This window comes from Equus quagga, chromosome 5, assembly GCF_021613505.1.
Source record: "Equus quagga isolate Etosha38 chromosome 5, UCLA_HA_Equagga_1.0, whole genome shotgun sequence".
Taxonomy (NCBI): Eukaryota; Metazoa; Chordata; class Mammalia; order Perissodactyla; family Equidae; genus Equus; species Equus quagga.
The window spans coordinates 55,525,485-55,541,926 of NC_060271.1; the positions used below are offsets into that span (position 1 = coordinate 55,525,485).

The 16,442-nt window shown below is 39.6% G+C and overlaps 1 protein-coding gene across 3 annotated transcripts in view; it reads right to left on the reverse strand.

The window, feature by feature from the left end:
- IL1RL2 (interleukin 1 receptor like 2) overlaps nt 1–16,442 on the reverse strand; it is a 47,997-nt gene that overhangs the window by 9,196 nt on the left and 22,359 nt on the right. For 2 of the 3 annotated variants that reach the window (XM_046662071.1, XM_046662073.1), the window contains exons 7-9: nt 6,157–6,286; nt 5,098–5,234; nt 692–835 (exon numbers count right to left, since the gene is read on the reverse strand). In XM_046662071.1, coding sequence (XP_046518027.1) covers nt 692–835; nt 5,098–5,234; nt 6,157–6,286 — 411 coding nt within the window. The remainder of the gene's footprint in view (nt 1–691; nt 836–5,097; nt 5,235–6,156; nt 6,287–16,442) is intronic. The other variant, XM_046662072.1, reaches the window with a different exon arrangement.

Below are 16,442 nucleotides of genomic sequence, written 5' to 3' on the forward strand. Positions count from 1 at the left end.
TGTACTCTGCTTTTTTTATGAGCAAGCAGGCCCCTATTGAGAATCATGCCCTTCCCTGGAATAGGGACTCGTGACACGTGCAAGAACGTCCTCTTCCCCGAGTTCCACTCTGGTTAACGCTGCAGGTCTCTGGGCTTGAAAGGCATACATACACTTGTGTGTCTCCACACGTGTGAGCTGCACAGACTTCTCCCAGCTTAGTGCTAACTTTTTCATCCAATTAGGGGACTTTAAAGTAGATTTGCTACTTTTTTCAAGGCCTTAATAGAGCATATCATTCTGAGACAAAAAGAGAACAGTACGGAGAGTTAAACCCCAGTGGTGGGAAATGCCTGCTCCTCGCAGTTCCCAGCTCACACTGGGGTGATTCTGTGCTGAACAGCGCCGGCAGGACACGGCTCCACGGACCAGACTGAAACCCCGGGGCACAGCGGCAGGGGCAGCTTGCTTGGATCTTCACATGGCAAAGAAGCCCCCCTGTGCCCCAGGTCCCCGCTCAGTGCTTTCCTGACTTTGACTCAGTTGCTCCTACAGCACTCTGTGAGGCCAGCTCTCATCATTTTCCCTTCTTTCCTTCCTTCCTTTCTTCCTTCCTTCCCTCCTGCCTTATATGATAAAGTATATTTACAAAGCTTATACGGGTGAGCAGATACCAATTATGAGGCATTTTTCAGTGGTCACCCACACTTACCTTCTATGATCCCAGTGGAATGGAAGGCACTTCGATACCAAAGTACAATGTCGATCTTAAAAATGTTGTAGATGCACAAGACAGACACCACCACCCCTGTCAAGGCGACAAGCCCTCCTATAAGGTAAGCTCGAAAATCTGGAACTACAAATGACAGCAAAAGAAAAATAATATAATAATAATACAAAGAGTCAATTATACACTTTACTACAGATCACGGTACAAATGACAAATGGAAATGTATTCGATGTCAATGAGGATACTGCTTAAATATTTCTTTACAGATAAATAACAGGTATGGGAGTAGAACAACCTGGTGTGGACCACGAGTTTTAGGAAACGAGTGCTCTTGGGAACCTGGGGAGGGAAATTCTGCAGAACCCTAGCACCCAAAAGTCCATGCAGCACGACTCCGATTGCACGAGGAATGCTGTCGAAACACTCCTGGTCAGGTCCTATTGGTCCACAGTAGACTCTCCAGAGAGGGAGCCTGAGCACGTTCATTGGGAAAGTTCTCCAGGTGGTTCTGTGGCACATTCTTTCTTTTTTTTTTCTGCTTTTTCTCCCCGAATGCCCCCAGTACATAGTTGTATATTTTAGTTGTGGGTCCTTCTAGTTGTGGCATGTGAGACACTGCCTCCTCGTGGCCTGATGAGCGGTGCCATGTCTGCGCCCAGGATCCAAACCAGTGAAACCCAGGGCTGCCGAAGCTGAGCATGCGAACTTAACCACTCGGCCACGGGGCCGGCCCAGTGGCACATTCTTGATTGTAACACTATTATAACTGCTTTCCCACTTACTCAAAACCCAGCAGCAGGACTCAAGTCATAAATAAAGAGCCATCATAAATAAAGTTGCCTCCCCTGGAAGCCATCTCTGCTGCCTCTACTAGACTGGTCAACAGCCAGACTCCCCCTTCATCCTCTCTGTGCCAACAGACTCCTGGCTGGGCGCCTGTCAGAGACACAGCTCAGGAAGGGCGTTGACACCCTGCTCTGCTTTGTGAGCACACTGCAGAGCAATTATGGCAAAAGCAGTGGGCAGGAGATGACCAAGGAGCAGAACCAGCTCCTCTGGAACTCCAAGTCCCCGAGAACAGGCTCCCACATGTCTGAGAAGAGGAACAGCACTGCTCTCTCCCTTACCGCAGCCCAAACCTGTGCTGCCAAAGACGGAGCCTCTAGGAAGGAGAGCAGGAGAAAAGGGGAACCTGTTCTTAGAAGCCACCACACACGCCACTTCTTTCATCAGCTCCCTCTGATCCTCCACCCCACCAGAAAGTGTTGGGGGCAGGAAGAAGGGGAAATTCTCTAATTTTGAACCCCCAGAGTACTTTCATTTTTTTAAATACTTATCGAAGAGCTTGTCACAACTGGCCCTAGGCCACACCTTGTTGCAAACATTTTGAGGGCAAGGACATGCTTATGTACTATTGCTTGTCTATAAATACACGGCATAAGAAAGCACAATAACTAAAAACACATTCCGTGCTGAAGAAAAATCAATCCATTGATTAAGTCCCAGCGCAGCCAAGTGGATCTGCCAGCACACTGGTGCCCAGACGGACCCTGACCACTGCTTTGAACCTCTGGCTTCTAAATATTAGATGGATTCTCCCTTCCCTCCCATTCTCTACTTCTCTCTGCCCTTTCCTGGCTCTTGGAGCAAGAGTGCCACCTCTCCCCTTGGGTCTGGTAGACTTTAATGTATGCTTCAGGGATCTTGGTACTGTAAACATTGTGAAAGAAGACCATGCCCACGCAGCTATTAGATCCCAGAAGGCCCTGTAGCCTGGAGTGATGGCTTGAAATTCTTGAGCTGATCATGCATCATATTCAGGAATGTGGACACCCTCTGCTCTTTAAAGGAGCTCAAAGTCGAGGAAATTGGAAACAGGAAATTAATGAATAAGTTTAAAGGGAGTATGAGTTTTGGAATTGAAACAAGTGGGAAACTCACTGATGAGCCCCCAGGTGCCATGTTGAAGGTCCTGTTAAAGGTGGTCTTCACCATTTGGGTCCATATGGCTACCATCAGCCTTAAACTGAGATGGTAGCTGAGAACAAGTGATTAACAGGAATTCACAGAAGAGCACACCCGATCTAAACAACTTTCTAGTGACCCTGCTCAGACAAAGCAAAAAAGATTCAACTCTGGAGGTGTCTTCAACAAAAATAAGGAAGTCAAATGGAGAAGCTGTAACCTTACTTCTGGCCACAAGTAAACCAAACACGAGACTTGGATTTAAGGGGGTAATGTTCCTAAGAAGTTATGGGAAACAAAACAGTGCACATGTCTAAAAATACATTGAATGTGAGATACAAAGTAAGTGTTGATAGGAACAAAGACGAATTTAGCAAGCACAGGTTTCCCAACTGACTTAAAACAAAGGAGACCATCCACCCCGCCTCCTCCTGCGTGATCAGCAAGTGTTAATGGATTACAATATTAGTTACCTGAGCCTGGTGAATCCTTCTGAGCAGAGTGCTTCTGAGCACAGTGCTTCCAGGTAGTCGGTACTGACATGGAAACCCATATTGATCTTCAGTCTAGGCTACTAAACAAAGATCTCAAACTTCTAGATTGAGACAGATTTCAGTCCTAGCCACTTCAGGTCTCATGCAATCTCCCAGTCATGCCACAATCAGCTCTCTCTGTTTTCTTTGGGGTGGACCCTGAGGTACTCTCTCTAGAAATTCTACTTTTACTGATATATCACAGATGGATGCTTCTGCATGAGTACCAGGACACACACACAGGAATATCCAGCACAGCATCATTTGTTAACTATCTCAAACTGGAGACAACTCAAAAGATGACATATTTATAGCAGAATGGATGAATTGTGACTGACTGATTCAACGGAATAGGATTCAGCAAAAACCATAAATTAACTACAGCCACATTTTACATCACTGACGCATCGATGAACCCCATAAAACTAAGAAGCAAGACATAAAAGAAAACATACTGTATAATTCTCTTTACATAAAGTTCAGAATCAGTCCAGTAGGCAGTTGGAAAAGCAGGCCTGTCCTACGAGAAGGAAGAATACAGTTGGAGATGCAGAATCTGTCTGTACCTGCACAGGGCTGACAGCTGAAGCCATGAGAGTAAGAGAGATCATCAGGGACGAGAATGCAGAAAGAGCAGCACTGATGATAAAACCTCAAGAATCACCCAGATGTGCCCCAGAAAGAGATGGGAGGCACAAGATTGATTAGGGGAAAAGCGATCAAAAGTGACTTCCTATGACAAGGAAAAGCCCTGAGAAGAGGAAAAAGGGACAGTGGTGGCTGATGAGTCCAAGGCTGCTTCTGCCCGATGCAACCTAAGAGGGTTCCCCGTGGGTCCAGAGTGAGGAGAGGAGGTGCTGCGTACTCACTCCCAGTGAAGGCAGCTGGGACAGAGGTCTTGGAAATGACCTGACCTGAAGGTCATGAAAATGAGGTCTAGAACGAGCCCACCTCAGGACTGCAAGCTGCTGTGGACATACCCCTGAGCACTGCTATTCAAAGGCAGGTGACGGACACTCACGAGTCCAGGAACCTGGCGGGGCAAAGACACATTTGCTGGCTCCACACAGCAGCCACCAAACTAAAGCTTTACGTTAAGTTGTCGAAAAACATTTCTGGTAGGACTTGAGCCAGAGTCACGCAAACGTGGGTTTGACTGATCCTTAAGGGACACTGGCAAATTCAAGCCCTCTCTTGTGCATGTAGCTAGCCAAAAAAAAAAGAGTTGATATTAATAGAATTTAAAAAAGAAGCCGTCTTGGTAAACCGCACATCAACATCTTACAAAGTCCTTCATCCACGTCCCCTGATACGTTAAGAATTTAAAGTTGTTCTCAAGATTGTGATTTCGTGTTTCGCTATCTATCCTCTGCCAAGACAGTTACCTCCAATGGGTAATCCACACTCTGGACAGCGTTAAGGGCGCAATTTGTGTACATATATGGCGCTTGAAGCTCTCCTGCTCAAATATCGGAATTCAGCCTCTACAGATAATTTTACAAAGTCATATGATAAAAATATACATAAGCATTTTATTTTCACACCAAATTATTTATAATAAGTGAATTAAAAGCTGAAAATCACAAGCACATGATTATAAAAGTTGAACAATCAGGTTTAATAAAGGAAAACTCTTTTCTAGAATTTTGATACATAAAATCTCAACATATATTAATACGGCACTTTCAAAGTGTACTGCAACAGAGTCACAGCCTTCGTCCAAGAACACTGTCAGAAATGGCATCAATTTCCCCAGGTTTCACATTGAGCACCTCTATTTAATACCACTCTGTAACCTTACACTGAGCGTTTAATGTCACATCTTTCAAACGTATTTCCTTGCCATCATTTTGAACACTCTGAGCAGTATGTTACCCACTGGAACATTACCTGGGAGTTTTAACACGAAGTATGCTGCCGACACTCCAGCATGGCATGTGAAAGGATGGCCATAATCTTCCATTTTCACTTCTAAGAAGGTTATGTTCACTGTGTAAAACTTATGGTCCTGAAAAGAAGTTTCATTTCTACAAAATAAAAGAGCCAGTCATTAATACATGAGTTCTATTTTACCCAATATACAGTTTTGTGCTACATAACGACGTTTCGGTCAAGGACGGACCCCATATACGACGGAGGTCCCATAAGATTAGTACCATACAGCCTAGGTGTAGAGTAGGCTATACCATGTAGGTTTGTGTGAGGACACTCTATGATGTTGACATGACAAATTGCTTAATGATACATTTCTCAGAATGTGTCCGCATTGTAAAGCAACACGTGATTGTGTTATAATCTTTCGGCTGAAGAATAAAGTTCGAAACTCTAGAGCACTCCGGGCCATTTCTTCTGGACAGTGATGCGGGCATGGTGCTGTTAACTACAGACACCATGCTCACCTAAAGGGCCTCCCCCTGTTTCTCTCCACTTATCCTAACTTACTAGGCTGCAAAGCCCAAGACAAGTTCTTCTGCCTCTGACTTCATTAGTCTTGTTTTACAACACTCAATTTTTACCACCATAAATAATGTTTATACCACTCAACTAGCTAATGATTATGTACTGTCTCCCCTAAAAGTCCCGTGTTGCTGCTGCTTTGCTCTTTAAGCCTTGAAGGCCTAGCGCTCATAACGTACCTAAATAGAAATGAGGCTGATTTTACACAGTAACTGAGAGAAATTGACCTGGTTGCTTGAAGGCCATACTTCATGTTCTGCCTCATCTCTGCAACTAGGACGGAAGCGGGATTGATAACATGAGCATCTCACACTCCTTCGGACCAGATGCTTGGCCAGACACAGCACTGAGAAGGTCTTTGAAAGACAAAGCCAAAAGGAGTGATGAGGCGGTAGTGAGAACCATCTAAAAAGAGTAGTACTCGCGCCACAATAACTTACACGAAGAAATCCTTGCTAGCTGTTAGGGAAGCCAGAGAAACAAAACACCTACTCAATTCCTTCTTGGATTCGTCTGGAAGCACTGTAGTAAATATCCACGGAAGTGTTATTGACTCTCCAGCATCGTAGATTGGTATTGTCCTTCGTGTCTGTTATATTGCAGTCTACAATAAGGGTGGAGCCTATAAAAAGCAAATTTATAAATATGAAATGAAAATTCTACAAAAAACAAGCTGGTTAACAAAGGCGCCTTGCTTTTGAGCCTTGATATCTTTTCATTACCAGAAATACCCCCGAGGACAAGGTTAATCGACGTTATTCTCTCCCAGGAGAGGGATCATGGGGATAAGCGAGCTTCCAGGATGTCCACTGTAAAGAGCTACCCACCTGCTGCCAAACGTCAGCAGCTTCTGCCCCATGTTCTCCACAACATCAGGGGCACAAACACGACTTCTGCTCTTAGCAACCTTAGCAAAGGACTTTACAGTTTACAAAATATTTCACCCACACTTTCTCCTTCAGAGTTTATATCTCCAAAACAACGCTACAAGGCAGAAAAGGGGAGGTGCTTTTATCCTGATTTTACGGATGGGAATACAGAAGTTCAGATAGATGGAGTGACTTGCCCAAGGTCCCACGTTAGAGGAAGAAATGCAATGTGAACTCTGGGTTTCTAATTCCAAATCCAGTGACAAATCTCCTTCACCAGTTTTGACCCCTACCCTTTCCCCTCGTTCCCTTATCCTGCCTCCATACACATTCACAAATTATATTTAATACATTTATATTTCCACTTTATTTTGCGCCATGAGCCTGATAAATTCCATCCATTTACTGCACATAAAAAAACATTACTGTATGGACCAGCCTGGTGGTTAAGTTCACCTGCTCCGCTTCGGCGGCCCGTAGTTCACAGGTTCGGATCCCAGGCCTGGACCTACATACCACTCATCAAGCCACCCTGTGGCAGAAACCCACATATAAAACAGAGGAAGATTGGCACAGATGTTAGCTCAGCGAAAATCTTCTTCAAGCAGAAGGAGCTGTGAATTGGATGTGATAATTAGGTCATTGGCACCCTTTCTCAAAGCATTTTTGCATAGAGGTTGGAGAGGAAACTGCATTTGGGTAGGTTAAGAATTGAGTTGAAGATGAAGAATTTCAAAGTATAAACTATTCTTATGATTGCTAACAGATGTTCGCTCAGGGCCAATCTTCTTCACCAAAAAAAATTACTTTACTTCTAAACTGTCTACTTCAAGTTTCTTTGTCCTAGGTGGTATTAAGTTTATTAAAAAGGTTTTTGTGAAATATAACACACACATAGTGATAAATATAGAATATTAATGTGAAGTTACTGACTTATTGTAAAGCAAATATTCATACCACTCCACCCCATCAAGCAAACAGTATATTGCCAGAACCCAGACACCCGACACGTGCCCCTTCCCTACTTTGTGTTTTATCACTTATGTATTCATTCCTGACCACTAGCTTCATTTTATTTGTGGTGCTCATCCATGCTGTTGCATGTGGCTATACTCCACTCAGACAAGGGAATATACTAGTACTTACTTATTTCCTCTGCTGTTGCTATATATACATTTATGCTGTTTCCAGTGTTTGCCTCGGGTGCCTACGGTTGCTCCGAACTCTCTGCATGCCTTCTGAGGCACCGTGTGCATATTTCATATATACACACCCACGTACATGTTGGGTATGCATTCTCTTCTACCAATCAAATTGATAGATCATAGACTGTCATCTCTTTTGAAGTTGAAGATATGCATAAACTGTTTTCTAAAGTGGCTGCACCAGCTTACCCTTTGCCCAACAGCGTATGAGAGTTCCTGTTGCTTTGCATGCTCCACAATACGTGGTATTGCCAGCCTATTTTATTTTGGCCATCTTGATGTATGTGTCCTGGTATCACATTGTGACTTTAATTTGCATTTCCCTTAATTTCACCTGGCCGAGTACGTTTTTATACCTTCATTGGCCACGTGGAGCTCCTCTGCTGTAAACTTTCTGTCCAACTGCTGTGTCTTTCCTTCTACCAAGCTGTCTTTTCCTTATGACCTTGGAGGAGTTCTTCATAGTTCCGGATATGAGGCCTCTGTTCACTTACCGCCAGTGTCTTTTTCCAGTCTGAGGCTTGTCTTTTCATTCTTTTAATGTCTTTTAATAATCAGAAATTCTTATTTTTGACGTAGTCCTACTTGTCAATTTTTCCTTCAAGACTAGTAACTTAAATGTCATTTTTTTCATCTTTACTTAGCCCAATCATGAAGATGTTTTTCTAGAAATTTATTGTTTTGTCATATTTAGGTCTACAATTCACTTGAAATTATGTTTTACAAACAGTGTGAGACAGGGGTCAAGTTGCCCTTTATCCTATATTGCATCCCATTGCCCAGGGCCAGTTATTGAAGAGGCTGTATTTGTCCTACTTCTCCGTAGTGTCGACTTCATCAAAATCAAGTGCCTTGGATGTGCAGATTTGTTTCTGGGCCTTCAGTTCCGCTGCATTGTCTATCCTTGTACCGGTACAAGACTGTCTAAATTACTGTAACTTTTTAATAAATATTGAAATCGGGTAGCGTAAGACCTCTCATCCAGTTCCTCTTCATTAAAAGTGTCTTGACTATTATTTGATCTTTGCATTTTTCATTCATGTTATAATCAACATTAAATTCTGCAAAAACTAAAATCTGTTAGATTTTGATTGTCTTCTTCCTCAAAACAAAGGAAAAGTGTTCAATAGTTTAGTCTTGAGTGTGCTGTTTCTGTAAGTTTCTAAAAATAGATTTTAAAAATCAGATTCAGGAAGTTCCCTTCCATTCCTAGTTTTAAAAGAGCTTATATTTTTAAAATAACGAATTCTTGGTTCAAGTTTTCTAAATGACCTTTCAGTATCTATTGAGGTAAGTGCATTAATTTTTCTCCTTTAGTTTGATAATGCAAAATAAAACGATGAATTGGCTAGTGTGAAACAAATTTGCATTTTTCATTTGAGCCCAGTTTAGTCACACTGTAGCATCCCCCACAGGCATCGTTGCATCAGTTTGCTGATACTTGTCTTAGAAGTTCTCATCTGTGTTTACAAGTGAGACTGGCCTGAAATTTTCCTTTGTGATAATGTCCTCGTTGGGTTTGGGTGTCAAGGTTTTCCTGACCGAATAAAATGACTTAAGGATTGTTTTCTCTTTTTCTACACTCTGAAACAATTTGTTTAAAATTGATGTTATTTCTTTATGGAATGTTTTGTACGATTCACCAGTAAAGCCACTTGGATCTAGAATTTTGTTTTGGGGAAGATTTCAGATTTGTTTAATGGTTATGACTGTTCAGAACTCTCTATCTTCTTGCGTCTGATCCTACATGTTGATTTTTATAGAAATTTGCTGGTTTTACAAAATTTTTCAAATTGTTTGACACTAAGTTTTTCCGAATATTCTTTTCTGATTTTTTAATGCCTATATGATCTTTGCTGATGGCCTCTTTTTCCTTCAGATTGTGCCAGCTCTCTTCTCTTAATCAGTCATGCAGGGCTTTATCAATTTTATTTCATTTTTCAAAAAACCAACTTCTTTCTTTGTTAATCACTCAATAGTATGTTTATTTCCTATTTCACTATTTTCTGCTATTACAATCACATCATTTCTCTATTTTCCGGGTATATTTTGCTTCTCTTTTCCTGTCTCTAGAGGGGAGCACTTAGCTCATGGATGTTTCAATCATTTCCTTTTTATAATCGAGGCTATAAATTTTGCTCGAAGAAAATCTTTGCATCCCATCAATTTTGATATCTTTTCATTAACATTCACTTTCAAATTATTTTCTGATTTCTATTGCAATTTCTATTTTGATCTATGAGCTATTCAGAAGTTTTTTTTATTTGATTGTTTTCAAACCATGTGGTTATTCTGGTTGTCTTTCTACTATGTATCTCGAACTTTACTGGATTGTCGTCTGAGACACGTTATATGATTTCAGTCTGTTGGATTTTGTTGAGACTAACTCTATGGCCAGTGTATGGTCAATTTTATCAAACATCTCATTTGCGCTTAGAAACAATGTATAATCTATAGCAGTTGGTGACGGCGAAATTTATGAACATTAGGCCATTTGTTAGGCACAGTTTGTTAATTATGATAGGATGTTTTGTTTGCTTGTTCTCTCAGCTACTGTGAAAATTGTCAACATCTTCCACTATCATTGTAGATTTATCAATTTCTCCCTGTAATTCTCTCTCTGTCTGTATTTTTACATTTTTAAGGTTATGTTATTACACATCTACAGGTTCAAGATTGAACTTTTCATCTTTATGAAGTATCTCAGTTTACCTCTAATAATACTTTTCAGCCTTGAGATCTACCTTGACATTGGTATAATTATACCAACATTATTTTGGTTAGTGTTTATATCATTTTCTATCCTTTTATCTTCAAGCATCTTGTAAACAGCACAGAGTTTTGATTTGTTTCAAATTCAGTATGACAATCTTTTTATTTGGAGCAATTAGTCCATTTTGTGATATTTGTGGCGGTAAGTCAACTATCTTATGTATATATATCTTATATATCATACATCTTTAATATATACATATATCATATATTTTCTGTTTGCTGCTTCTATCCTACATTTGTCTTTTCCTTCTTGCCTTCTTTTGGATTCCTTCTTTTGGATTCCCTCTTACCTTCTTTTTGATTATTTTTTATTATTCCATGTAACCCTATATTTTAAAAATTATTATTCTTTTAGGGTTACTCTAGATATTAAAATATATATCCTTGGACTTACCAATCTGATATTATTGATATTTTTGTCCATTTTAAAGCAATGTAAAGTCTTAGAATGCAATTCCATTTACCCTTCTCCCTATATACAGGCGAATTCTGTCGTGAATTCTAATTTCATACATTTTTTAATTCCATAAACAATCATCATTATGATTCCTTTATGCAGTCAAGATTCATTTAGATTCACTCACATATTTACAGCAATATTTGCTCCTTCATTCCCTCCTACATAGCTGGTTTACCCTCTGGGAACATTTTCCTTCCGGCTGAGCAACACTCTAACAGTTCCCTTAATGTAGGATTGTGCGTAGCAAATTTTATCATTTTTAGCTTGTTATATTTTCACCGATTATAAAATTAGCAGGTTTTTTTCAGTATACAACCTCCATTGTTTCTGTTAAGAATTCAAACGATAGTCATACTGGCACACACAGAAGGCATTTTTTTTTCCCTCACTTTTAAGATGTTTTCCCTTTGTTTTGGGGTTTCTGCAGTTTCACTATGGTATGTCGAGGTGTAGGTTTATCTTAATTTATCCTGCTGAGTTTCTTTAGCTTCCTGAGTCTCTGGGTTTAATGTCTTCTATCAGTTTGGCCCATTCTCAGCATTATCTTTTTCTTTTTTTTTTTTTTTTTTACATCTGCCGCAGTTTGGCTTGATAAGCAACGGGTAGGTCTGCGCCCAGAATCTGAACTGGCGAACCCTGGGCCGCCAAAGCAGAGCGCGCAAACTTAACTGCTGTGCCACCGGGCCGGCCTCAGCATTGTCTCTTAAATAATATTGCCTCTGCTCCATTCTTCTCTTCTGGGACTACAATTACATATACACTAGGTCTCTGTATTCTCCTCCTTTTCATCTCACTTCGTATTTCCTGTTCATTTGTCTCTCTGTGCTTAGTTCTAGATATTTTCTGCTGACCTATTTTTAACTCATTAATTCTTTTTTCAAATATGTCTTACATACTATAAACCCTTCATGGAGGTTTTGGTTTTGGTTATTGTATTTATCAGTTCTGAAGTTTTTATTTGTTCTTCCTCAAATCTGATATGCTACTTTTTTATATTTTCCAGTTGTCTTTTGAAAATTTCAATCATGTCTTTTCGTTCCTTGAGCATAGTAAGCACAATTTAAAAAAAAATGTACCTGATATTTCCATATCAGGAGCCCTGAGGATCTGTTTCTGTCTACCGTCTAAAATTTACTGAGTCAAAAGTTACACACATTCCTGAAGGCTCTGAATAGATATTGGCATTTCCCACTACAATGTTTATACCAATTATTCATTTATTTATCTATTTAGCCACTGTTTCTTCAGCATTTGCTATCTTCTAGGCATTGTCCTGAGCACTGATGATACAGGGAGAAACAGACAAAAAGCCTGCTCTTAAGGAGCACAGATGCAAACAGAATTAGAGAGACCAAAAAGGAGTTCAAAATCTGTGATGTCGTGATGAGTTCTTTTGTGAAAAACAGAAATGTTCAGTGGATGGAGTGTGACGGTGAGAGTGAGGTGTGCCATTTTAACACGCTGGTCAGGTGAGATAACATCCGTCAGAGACCAGATGGAAGTGAGGGAACAAACCATGAGGATATCTGGGAAGAGCATTCCAAGCAGAGGGGACCACAAGTGCAAAGACCCTGAGGTCCCGGTGTGCTTGCCATGTTCAAGAAATAGCAAGCAGACCAGTGTGATCAGAGCAGAAGGGCTGAAGGGAAAGGCACAGTAAATGGGGTCCGAGCTCTCCGTGAGCGCTGGCAGTGGAGAGGCAGAGCACGCAGGGCCAAGCTGGGCGTGAGAACTTGGAATTTTACTCGGAGTGAGATGGGAAAGCTTTCAAGAGTTGTAAACATACATATTTGAAAAAGATTGCTCATATTCGTTACCAGTAATACATCAGAACACCCTTTACATTACCCTTGCTAATATTTGAATATAAGAATATTATACTATCTTAATCTTTACCAATGTCATAGATAAATATCATTGTTTTGGTGTACATTTCCTTTATTGCAGATGAATATATTTCATATTTTGTTATTTTTTTTCCTATGTGCATTATTTATTTGCCTTGTTTGGATTATTTATTTTCTTCAATTTGTTGATATTTTTATATAGAAATGATATTACTTATTTTCTGCTATCTTTGATCCAAACATTCTCTCCTAGTTCATCATTCACATTTTAACTTTACCATTTTTCAGATATACAGACATTTACATTTTTTTATCCTACTCTAATTCTTGGACCTTTTTGGATTCCTTCCACTGATTTTATATTCAGAAAGTACATCATTCTGAGGTTAGATAAAAAATTTTCTTTATTTTACTGAAACTTTTGTGGTTTCATTTTTATATGTATTTCTTTAATTCATCAAAAATGTATCTTTTTGTCTGATAGAAGGTAAACGATGAACTACATAGTCATCAAATTTAACAAGTTATGCTAACATCACATCTTATTTAATACACCTCTCTTTCCCTACACTTTTTTTTTTTTCCTGTGGAAGATTCGTCCTGAGCTAACATCCGTCGCCAATCTTCCTCTATTTTGTATGTGAGTTACTGCCACAGCATGGCTGACAAGTGGTGTACGTCTGTGCCTGGGAACTGAACCTGGGCTGCTGAAGTGGAGCATACGGAATTTAACCACTAGGCCACTGGACTGGCCCCCTACACATTTTTAAATGCCAAAAATCTCTTTACTAAATTCCTGTATATTCCAGTATCTGTTTATTGTTTTTCATTGTGTTGCTTTAATCTATTTATATTCAAATACCAGTATTTACTTATTGTAGCTTTGATATTTACTAGAAAAGGTTTCTCTTTATTTCTTCTACTCAATTATTTCTTGCTCTTTCCAGTATTTTGGGGGGGGGGAGGGCGGGTGAGGAAGATTGGCCCCAAACTAACACCTGTTGCCAATCTTCCTCTTTTTGCTGAGGAAGATTAGCCCTGAGCCAACATTGGTGCCCATCATCCTCTATTTTGCAGGGATGCCACCACAGCATTGTTTGATGAGCAGTGCATAGGTCCACCCCCAGGATCCAAACCTGTGAACCCCAGGCCACTGAAGCAGAGCATGCAGACTTAACCAACCACTACACCATCAGGCTGGCCCCTCTAGCATTTTTTTTCTTTCTTTCTTTTTTTTTTTTGAGAAAGATTAGCCCTGAGCTAGCATCTGCTGCCAGTCCTCCTCTTTTTGCTGAGGAAGACTGGCCCTGAGCTAACATCCGTGCCCATCTTCCTCTACCTTATATGTGGGACGCCAGCCACAGCGTGGCTTGACAAGCCATGCATAGGTCCATACCCAGGATCTGAACCAGCGAACCCCAGGTCACCCAAGTGGAACATTCGGACTTAAGTGCTGCGCCACCGGGCCAGCCCTGACTAAAGCATTTTTTTGACATGGATTTTAGAAATGCTTTGTCAAGTTTCAAGACATTCAGTGAAATTTAACTGGTATTATATTAAACTTTTATATCAATTTGAGAGAAATATTTTTGATGTCGAGTATCCCCATTTAGGAATATGGTAAGGAATTTCTTTAAAACATGTCTTTTTTTATGTCTTAGCTTAAATGTTGCAATTTTTTCATACAAGCAGTTCTTTCAAATTTCTCATTCAGTTCATTCCTTGGTATTTTATTTTTGTTGCAATTATAAAGATCATTTTTCCTAATTACATAACATACAATTATTTCAGGCAAATAAAAATGCTATTAGCTTTGAAAGTTTGCTTTGTATTGGAACAACCTTACTGAACAATTGCTAGCGATTATAGCTTTTTCGAGAATTTTCTTAAAATGTCTGGGTAGCCACAGATCATTTAAAATAATTGTGTGTTTATCTCCCTCCTCCAAGTCTTGCATCTCTTGTCTCTTAAGTCTCTCAATTTGGCTAGGATTTTCAAAGACAGGAGGGTGGACAAAGTTAATTCAGAGAGTTAGTCACAGGCACGCTTGTCTTTTCTAGGTGTTTATGAAATCCACTGGAGCATTCACAGGATGAGAGATGTGGAGACAAGGTCCTTCATTATGGGCATTACTATTTCCTTGAAGGTTTAAAAGTACTCTCCTTAAAATTTGTGGGTCCAGAGCCTTTTAAACAGATTCCATTTCCTCCCCGTGCATCGCTTTACAAGCTTCCTCACGTCTCTCTTGGACACTCACGTTTCTCTGCGTTTGCCGTCTGGATTGGCTGAGGTTTCTCTGTCTTCTTTTTTCATTCTCCCTCCCCCAACCCCTGTATCCAGAACCAACTCCAGGACCTAGCAATTCTACTTGGTTTTTTTTTTTTCATTTAATAAATTCATTATTTTCTAATTTTGTCTTTATTTCCTCCTGTGGGGTGATTCAGTTGCTCTTTTTTACAGAGTTAAATGGTTAGTTTACATATTTTAATTATTTCCCCACTTGTTATTAGTAATAACGATATTTAAAGATATAAACTTGTTCAGAGTGCAGCATGAGTCACCTTCGGTGAAGTTTAACATGTTTTCCCTGCCACTACTTCCTAAATAGCCTCTACCCACGGCTTTGGATTAAACATAATCAAGAAAGCAAAGAACTAGACGATGAATTTGGTGTTGCTTAATTTTTAAAATTAGTGAATTTTATTTTTGTGAGATTTATCATTGTTTTGACTTTAGTTGTAGATTTCTAGATCGACCACATTGTGATTGGACCCTGTGGTCTGTATAATTTCCTCTTTTGGGACTCGGAGTTTTTCACGGATGTTTATGAGCGTGATTTATTAAACACATTATTCTTTTTACATCACTAGAATCTTTTGGATCTTTATTCGACTAGCACATTTGTCAAAGCCAGAGTATGTTAAAATGTCTCACTATAATTGAAACAATTGTATTGTCTTGTTGTATTGTCCTTGCATTTCTGAGAGTTTTAGTTTTATGTATTTTGATGCACTGCTATTTGGCACATAAAATATTTTTATTTTGAGAGGTGGTGTAATTTTTATTAGTATAAAATGATTCAATTTGTCATTTAATTTTTTGCATTGAAATATATTATCAGATAGAATGATTAATATTGCCAATCTGATTTATTTGTGTTAATTTCTGCAAGATATATCTTGCTTATGTTTATTTTTAATCTTCTGGGTCGTGTACTTTTACATCTCTGTCTTTTGAGAAGAGCATGTAATTGGATTTTACTATTTGACTCAACCTGAGCATTTGTCTTTTAATAAGGGCTTTGTTTGATTTACTTTTTTTCTCTTCAGAAGGTATTCAACATGTTTTTAGTTTACTGGTGATTGCCTTTAAATTTAAAAAAATAATTTGAGCCCCCTTTTCTCCACCTGCATCACAACCTGAGGTAATGTTTATCCACCCCTTCCTATGTAAAACAAGAAATATAGCATGATAACTTCCGCTACACCTTTAATATACTTTCCAGTCTCAGGTAATATCATCCAGAATTCTTTCTTTTTAATCTTAGATTAAGGGGCTGTTTTGTTTTTTTTTTTTTTACCAACAGCCAACATCTTTTTGCGTGTGTGTGTGAGGAAGATTG